Here is a 9,322-nt window from a genome sequence, read left to right on the forward strand (position 1 = left end):
GAATAAAAATGAAAGCCCCTGGTCTATCATAAGCAGGCATATTTCTTTCTTATAATGAGAAAAAGCAGCTTTTCTGCTTAGGAAAACTTAGGGGGAAAAAATTTCGAACTCCTTGGCAACTGAAAAGGATTCCTGCCCTAGGGGATTTATACTTTCACAGATTTCAAAGCCTGAAATTCAAAGAAGAAACTGCCTACTTCAGAGTTTTAGGTTTCTGTAAGCAAATGACAGAAGAACATAAAATCCTCCTCCTGTCTGGCAACTACTGCCATAGGCCAATTAAGTTTAGGAGTGCAGTTTAATTCTATTTCCTCTGAAAGTATATCTTTTTTTTTTTAATAGGTTATACTTTTTTTTTTCTTTTTTTAACGTTTATTGAGAAACAGAGAGGGACAGAGCATGAGCATGAGAGGGGCAGAGAGAAGGTGAGACACAGAATCTGAAGCAGGCTCCACGCTCTGAGCTGTCAGCATATATCCCGACATGGGGCTTGAACTCACAAACCGCGAGATCATGACCTGAGCCTGAGTCAGACGCTTAACTGACTGAGCCACCCAGGTGCCCCCCTCTGAAAGTATATCTGAAGCATATTTTGTCTTGTGTCTTAGAGAATTTGTTAGCTGGCTGCTTCTCCAGCCTTCTTTTTAAGAGCTGAGTGCTTGAGCCAATGAGGTGCTGCCATTCTGTTTCCATAGCAATAAAAGAAACAAACCTTCACCTGCCATCTCCCAACCAAATCTCACAACTCAAGGCCCAAGTCAAGAGAGTCTGAATGAAAGGTTGACTTTCTCCTCTAGTTTGACTTTCATGGCAATACTGAAAGATTCAAACCGGACTGTATTTAGAAGGAAAATTTGTGCTGACGCCCATTCAGCCTTTGTAAAAGCCTTTGACTGAATTCACTGCAAGTCTGTCTCTCTGCCCTACACGTACTGTGGATTTTGTTTTGGCATTTCAATCACTTGGAACAACCAAAGTCTCAAGTTCTGGAACTTCTGGATTTCATCTAAAATGAATGCTAATTTTATGGCGATGAGAAACAGTTTCTCTATAAAATTGTGATGTCTTTAAGACTCTTGACTTGGAAAAGGACCACATGGGAGAAACAAATCTTTGAGAAGTTCCAGGTAAGCTCTTTGGAAAAGTTTTATGTACTTTCTGTGTCTGGTTATTAGCACTAACCAGTGACCTTTCTGAAAGCTCAGCTGGCTCACTGGTGACTACAGTGTCACCAATTGACACATTCAGTCCCCTGAGCCTTAGGTAAAATCATCAAGGAGAAATACAGGAAAGGAAAAGAAGAGGGAGAAAGAATCCTACATCACACATGGGTGTGCCTGCATAGATACACACACACACACACACACACACACGCACGCACGCACACACACCCCTCTATAGTCTTAAAGCCTTACAATGCAACATCAAGCCACTTGTGGATACAGTAGACCTATGTATGCTGATACAGAAATAGCTACTAGATATCCTGTTATGTAAAAAGAGCAAATACATGGTGTAGTATGTAAAGTATACCTCTGGTTTATGTAAAAATTTTTTTAGATTTTATGTATAATATATGTATGTACATATATATTCATATTCATAGAACTTTTCTGCAAGTATACGCCTCAAAAAAGCCTGTTAACAGTGGTTTCCTCGTGGGAGAGTACTGGAAGTAGAGGGCTGATGTTTAGCTGGTATGTAGTCATTGAAATATTAAAATACTGCCATATATATATATATATATATATATATACTGGTTATATATACAGTTGAGCCTTGAACAACGCCAGGGGATAGGGGCACTGACCCCCCATGCAGTCAAAAATCCTGGTATAACTTTTGATTCCTCAAAAACATTACTAACAGCCTACTGTTGACCAGAAGCTTTACCCATAACATACGGTCAATTAAGATATATTTTTATCTTATATGTATTATATACTGTAGTCTCACTTTAATACCTTTCTCTTAACTTGTTTTGGTATCCTAGGCTACATGGTTCAGCTGCAAGTTTTTTCAAATTGTCACAAATCTCCAAAAGATTTTCCAATATATTTATTGAAAAAAATCAGCATATAAGTGGACCTGCACAGTTCAAACTGTTTTTATTCAAGAATCGACTATATACATTTTCCAAGCCATTGAAATGTCCTCCTTGCCACCTTGGTTGCTCCAGCTCCTCCTCTGGTACCCCCAGACCTCCTCATGATTAGGCAACTAAAGGTTAATGCCTGGCACAAGGGTAGGAGTGGAGTCCTGCAGGACCCTGTTCCAGCCCTATAGCCATGCCTTTTTTGATTGTTCAATAGCCATGTCTATACTAGTTGTTAAATATTTCGAATATTTATCCCTATAAGTGTTTGGAAGGAGAGGCCTGTACTTTTTAAAAGCAAAAGAATATACACCAAGGCATTGTTTACGATAGAAAAAAAAAGGCAATACCCAAATGTTCATCAATACAAACCTGGCTAAAAATATAAATGGATATGTTTGTAGGATAGAAATTCACACAACCATAATGATATAGAAATACATCTTAGACTTGTTTTATAGATTTGCCTTAAGTATAATTTGAATTATGGATTTGTTTTAAATTTGTTTAAAAATAATGTTATTAGAGGAATGGGCTGAGTATAGATGAGTGAGATTAGCCATAAATTGCTAATTTATGATGGGTGATGGGTAAGTTCATTATACTGTTTTCTCTACTTTTGTGCATTTAAAAAATTTCTCCACAGTAAACTTCAGTTTAAAAAAATGACAATATGTCAGGGTGCCTGTGTGACTCAATCAGTTAAGAGTCCAACTCTTGGTTTTGGTTCAGGTCATGATCTCACAGTTTGTGAGTTCAAGCTCCCCACCAGGCTCTGTGCTGGCAGTGTGGAGCCTGCTTGAGATTCTCTCTTTTTTTTTTTTTTTTTTTTTTTTTTTTCTCTCTCTCCCTCCCCTGCTTTCTCTCTCTCACACACAAAAATAAACATTTTTTTAAATCTATAAAAAAAGATATCTCTACAGTTATTGACATTAAAAGAAGTTCATGCATATATAGAATGCATGTATAGTTTTTCCCATTATTTAAGTCTGTTTCTTTAGAGAGAATTTTAGAATTTATTAACCAAAATATTTTCAATGGTCATCTCTGGGTGTTAGTACTTCAGATAATTTTTGCTCCCTTAGGCTTTCCTGTATTATTATTTTCTTTACAGTAAGCCCATTTCAATTTAACACACACACACAAATAAACTATTATCTCCAAATATTAGGGATAAAAGCTTCAGTATACAAAAAATCACTAGGGTTTATAATATTCCTAAACTCAGTTACCAGGTTTTGAGAACCTAATGTGTACAAGGCAGTGTGCTAAGAGCTTTTCTGACATGGCCTCATTTCTTGTGCATGACAGCCCAGTGAGGCATGAACTTCCATGTCCCCATTTTGCAAATGAGACTGAGACTCAGAAAAGTAAAAGTAAATGTCTTGAGGTCCCACAAGCAGTGGAGCAGAGGAGCTGTTATGCAAAATCAGGCCCACCTGACTCAAAAACACAAGGAAAATTTTAGTAAAGGATGTTGAGGGGGGCGCTTGGGTGGCTCAGTTAGTTAAGCATCCAACTCTTGATTTTGGCTCAGGTCAGGATCTCACGGTTTGTGAATTTGAGCCCCATGTCGGAGCCTGTTTGGAATTCTTTCTCTCCCTCTTTCCTTCCCCCATTTGCTCTCTCTCTCTCTCTCTCTCTCTCAAAATGAATAAACTTTAAAATAAAAAACAAATTAACAAAATTGGGAAGGGAGAAAAAAAACATAATCCTGATATTCTAGCCCAATTTTCACTTTTTATTATTTTCTAGCTTTTGTACATATAGGTACATACTTGTAATTGTATCCATTGCATATATACCACTTAATATCTTTGTTCTTAAGCATTTCTTCACGTTCTCACGGGCTTTAATCAGTTAAAATCTGTGTAAAACTCCATTACTCTTCAATAATTTACCAATCATTTTGTTTTTTAATTCTAATTTTTGATATTATCCATAACATTGTAACAGTGGTTACATTTTTGCAGTTTATCTGTGGATCTCCTTTCTCCTTGTTGACTCGGTCCCTGTGGTTACAGCCACTCACTTTATTAGGCAACAAATATTTATCAAGTACCCATTGTGGACAAGTCACTTTGCCAGGCTCCATGGGGACACAGAGAATGACATAGTGGAGTCCTGCCCTTCAAGAACCATACAGTCCGGTTGGGCAGGAAAGAAATTGAATAAAGAAGGCAGTTGCTGGGAGCTGGCCTCCTCAGACTCTCACTTCCTGTGCCAGGAACTCCCGCTAAGTCCTCCAAGTTCACGATTGGCCCCTGTCCTCGCAGAAAGCAGATACAAGGTCCAAAGCACCTCTTGCTCTCACTGCATCCTCCTTTCAGACTCTCCCCTGAATCCTAGCCCCTGTGGCATCATCTTCTTGGCTAGGGCGCTCCACCCCAACTGCTTCCCTGACCCTGTCTCCCTGAGATCTCCTGACTAGGTCCCCATGCACAGCAGAATGCAGACAGTGACATATGGTAGCCTTGTCATCTGGTCTTTAGGCCTTCGCTCTTTACCCAGTCTCTTGGCCTCCTTTCTAGGAGGCCTCCTTTCTAGCCCTGACCTTAATGCCACCAGGCACCAGGACCCAGTCCATCCTGTACCTGCCTCCACCTGCACATCCTGTCTTTCTTCCAAGGCAGAGTCTCTGCACAGCTCACTCAGCTCCCTTTCTTTTTTTTTTTTAACTTGTTTTATTTATTTATTTTTTTAATTTACACCCAAATTAGTTAGCATATAGTGCAACAATGATTTCAGGAGTAGATACCTTAGTCCCCCTTACCCATTTAGCCCACTTCCCCTCCCACAACCCCTCCAGTAACCCTCAGTTTGTTCTCCATATTTATGAGTCTCTTATGTTTTGTCCCCCTCCCTGTTTTTATATTATTTTTGTTTCCCTTCCCTTATGTTCATCTGTTGAGTGAAGTCATATGATTTTTGTCTTTCTCTGACTGACTAATTTCACTTAGTGTAATACCCTCCAGTTCCATCCACGTAGTTGCAAATGGCAAGATTTCATTCTTTTTGATTGCCGAGTAATATTCCATTGCATATATATACCACATCTTCTTTATCTATTCATCCCTCAATGGACATTTGGGCTCTTTCCATACTTTGGCTATTGTTGATAGTGCTGCTATAAACATGGGGGAGCATTTGTCCCTTCAAAACAGCACACCTGTATCCATTGGATAAATGCCTAGTAGTGCAATTGCTGGGTCATAGGGGAGTTCTATTTTTAGTTTTTTGAGGAACCTCCATACTGTTTTCCAGAGTGGCTGCACCAGCTTACATTCCCAACTCAGCTCCCTTTCTGATGGCTACCCTCCTGACCACAAGTTCCCTAAGGGCACAGTGCAAGTGTTCCATATTCCCCAGCATCTAGCACAGTGCTCACAGCAAGCGTCTGTAAGTATTTTTGTTGTTAAATGAGCATTTACAGGTGGCCCAGGAATCACTTCACCTCTTTGAGTTTCAATTTCCTCATCTGTAAAATGGACTCAAGTTATGATTCCCTTTAGCTCTAAAATCATTAGGCCATATAACCGGGTTTCTCAAGTATCAGTCATGTTACAGAAAAACATTTGTTTCATTTTTCAGTTGATTCTTAACCAAATTTATTCTAGTATACTATTGGAAACCAGTCACTGACTTGGAAATTTGAGTGAACTCTGCTGTCATTGTAATCCTTCCATTGGTCTCTTGGTTCTCCTAACATTTTTTGTCATTGGTTTTTATTTTTTATCAAATAATCCACTGATAACATTTAAAATTTAAATTGTGTTCCAAGTTTATTAATGAAAAGTTAGAGTTTCTACCACCACCCCCCTGCCCCTCACTTCTCAGTTCTACTCTTCAGCATGCTCCTTAGTGGCAACTATTTTCAGCTCTTGTAACTATTTCTTTTGGAATTTAATGTCTGAATAATTGCCTTCACCCCATTTGTTAATTTTTCAGCTTTAGACATTGTTGACTTCCAGGTGTGGTAGATGAGGTTTTAGCACTTATATATCCTTCCTCCATTCCCTCCTCTGCTCTTCCAATTTAGTCACAATTAACTTTTTTAAAAGTAATTATCAAGTGTTTATATTAATATATATGAGAGTGTACCTTACTATAACTATGTTTACTTTCTCACATAATATTTTTTAACCCGGAGTCATTATATAATTTTTATTTTCTTAGGCTTCTACGTTTCTTTCTTTTTTTTTAGTGTTCATTTATTTATTTTGAGAGAGCGGGTGAGAACATGAGCAGGGGAGGGGCAGAGAGAGTGGGAGACAGAGAATCCCAAGCAGGCTCCATGCTGAGTGCAGAGCCTGACTCCAGGCTCCATCTCACAAACTGTGAGATCATGACCTGAGCTGAAATCAAGAGTTGAACACTTAACTGACTGAGCCACCCAGGCACCCCAGGTTTCTATGTTTCTATTAGTAATATCACCTCAATTGCTCTGTTTCCTATTACAACTGCTCTGTAACAAATTTAGTGGCTTAAAACAATAGCAATTTATTCTCTTACTAGTTCTGAAGTCAGATGTCTGAAATAGCTCTTACTGGGATAAAATCAAGGTGTTGGCAAGACTTGGTTCCTTCTGGAGGCTCTAGTAGAGAATCATTTCCTTGCCTTTTCCAGCTTCTAGAGGTGCCCACATTCCTTGGCTTTTGGCCTTTCCACGACCACTCCTACCTCCTTTTCCACCATCATATTCTCTTTTCTGACTCTTACCCTCCCTCTTATAAGGTTTATGATTACCTTGGGCCCACATAGATAATCTGGGATAATCTCCCTTCTCAAAACCATTAACTTAATCACAGCTGCAAGTCCTCTTATTGCACATATTTATAGGTTCCAGGGATGGGGGCATGGACATGTCTGGGGGGAGGGTGCATTATCTGCCTACTACGTGCTCCAACAGATCTGCCAGAGGTCTGTCAGTGTTGTCCAGTAATCCATCAGTTCCATGTCCTGAGTCTTTGGGGGCCTTCACTGTGGGAATTGGCCCCTTCTGGTTCATACCCATTTTGCAGGTGTGTAGGCCGCATCTTCCTATGGTGTGCTGATAGGGGGAGTTAGTGTGTCAAACTTGCATGGACAGCCCTTGTGCAATTCCATCTCCTTTCCCACTCTCCCTGTTCTTGTCAAATTAAACCTCTTTTAATCCTTGAATTAGGAAAAAAGCCAGTCCTTCCTCCTGTGTGTCTCCTTTGCTCTCTCATGACTACCATACCCATAGCACTTGTGACACCAGATGTGTGTGGGCTTTCCCCCCACCAAGCAATTCTCTGTAACACCAACTGGGTATCCTACAATTTACCTCAATTCTGACCCCCTCTACCTGGAGATAGCACCAGATACCACAGGTAAGTACTCAGTCCCACCTGACTGCACTCACCACCCCCACCAGAGATGCCAATCGCAAATTCAGGTTGTCATCTGTGTGTCTGACCCATAAGCTAGAAATCAGAGGTTTCTGTGACCCTTCCTTGGGTTAATTAACTTACCAGAACAGCTCACAGAACTCAGGAAAACAGTTACTTGCATTTACCAGTTTATTAAAAGATATGATAAAGGATACAGATGAGCAGCCAGATGAAGCAATACATATGGTGAGGTCTAGGAGGGTCCTGAGCATAGGAGCTTCTGTCCTCATGGAGTCAGGGTGTGTCATCCCCCTGAGTGTGGATGTCTTTGCCAACCCCAAATTCACTGAATCCCATACTGCTGGGAGTTTTATGGAGGCTTCCTCATGGTATGATCAGTTATTAACTCCATTTCTAGCCCCTCTCCCCTCCTGGGAAGATAGGGACAGGGGCTGAGGCTGATATCTCCAAGTTTTTAAACATGTCTTGGTTTTTCTGGTGACCAGCCTCCATCCCAGAGCCCACCCACAGTTGCCTCATTAGAACAGCAGATGTTCCTAGTGCTCTTATCACTTAGGGATTCACAAGGTTTTCAGGAGCCCTGTGTCAGGAACTGGGGGCAGAGACCAATATATTTTTTCCACTATCTCACAATCCTGTACTATCATTTTTGTGGAGTTCTGGAAAATAAAGAAACAAATGTGGTCAAGTTTCCATGTTTATCTGATAGTTGTTGTCTTTCACGCAGACCTTTGTAATAGGGATTTTTTGGTTTTGTTTTCATGGAGCTAAGAAGGAAGGATTTTGATCTATAATTCGGGCAGGTGAACAGGGATGAAATTGAGACATTCACTTGCACTGTAATTTGAGTAACAGAGTTAATTTTCCAGGAAGTTCTGTGCAAGATCTACTGTAGGGATTTCTCCTCATTTCAGTGAGAGCTAATGTGGCCTGATGGAAGAAGGGCCTAGGAGATTTTTGCTACCCCTGTGATCTTTCTGAACCTCAGTATCCTCATCTGTAAAATTGAGATAACAATAATTGATCACTTATTGTGTGCTTGGATCACAGTATGCACTCAGTGGTGACAAATTTTAAGTCGCTTTCAAGTCAAGTCCACTGGGTGCCAAGGAGTGAGATGTTATTCTATAGTCAAGACCCTGCACCAGATCAACAGCTCCCAGAATTTACCATGTGTGCTTTGGGCTTTTGCTGGGTCCTTCCTAATTTGTCTCTTAAGTATCATTGCTTTGACTCTGAATGGTGTAACTCTCTGATGTTACTTTCCCACTTCAACCAGGACCTCCTGATCTAGCAGCTCCTGCCATGTACCCCAACCCTCTCATCTACTGTACCTGCTGGGACCCTTGGAACTTGGGACCACGGAAGCTAATCAAGACCCCTCAGCCACCAAGCAAGACCTCCACAGGGAAGCCCAAGTAAGGATTATATGGATGGAGTAGAACATGGGCCCTTGAATTCCATTTGCAGCCTTCTTTCTCTTCAATATATCCAAATAGTCAACTAGGCAACAAAATCCCAAGAAGGCCAGAAAGCCTAGCTTTACGCAGCTTTCCCAGCCAGCCTGTTGGCAGCACATTGCTCTTGCCAGTCCTGCTTAGACTCAGTGTCATTTTAAATGAGGAAGTCTCAGGGGTGCCTGGGTGGCTCACTTGTTTAAGCATCCAACTCTTGATTTTGGCTCAGGTCATGATCTCACAGTTTGTGGGTTTGAGCCCCACATCAGACTCTGTGCTGACAGTATGGAGCCTGCTTGGAATTCTCTGTCTCTCCATCTCTCTCTGCCCCTTCCTGCACCTCTCTCGAAAGAAAGAAAGAAAGAAAGAAAGAAAGAAAGAAAGAAAGAAAGAAA

General features: G+C 40.7%; 1 protein-coding gene across 3 annotated transcripts in view; it reads left to right on the forward strand.

Moving 5' to 3' along the window:
* The first annotated feature begins 371 nt into the window (after nt 1-371).
* The window catches only part of FLACC1 (flagellum associated containing coiled-coil domains 1), a 41,654-nt gene continuing 32,703 nt past the window's right edge, over nt 372-9,322 (forward strand). Inside the window, exons 1-3 of one of the 3 annotated variants that reach the window (XM_049615893.1) lie at nt 374-1,127; nt 5,360-5,494; nt 8,750-8,888. In XM_049615893.1, the coding sequence (XP_049471850.1) occupies nt 8,776-8,888 (113 nt within the window). In that variant the 5' untranslated portion in view covers nt 374-1,127; nt 5,360-5,494; nt 8,750-8,775. Of the gene's footprint in view, nt 1,128-5,359; nt 5,495-8,749; nt 8,889-9,322 lie in introns of all 3 variants that reach the window. The other 2 variants (XM_049615894.1, XM_049615892.1) reach the window with 2 other exon arrangements.

The sequence above is a fragment of the Panthera uncia genome, assembly GCF_023721935.1.
Source record: "Panthera uncia isolate 11264 chromosome C1 unlocalized genomic scaffold, Puncia_PCG_1.0 HiC_scaffold_3, whole genome shotgun sequence".
Classification (NCBI taxonomy): domain Eukaryota; kingdom Metazoa; phylum Chordata; class Mammalia; order Carnivora; family Felidae; genus Panthera; species Panthera uncia.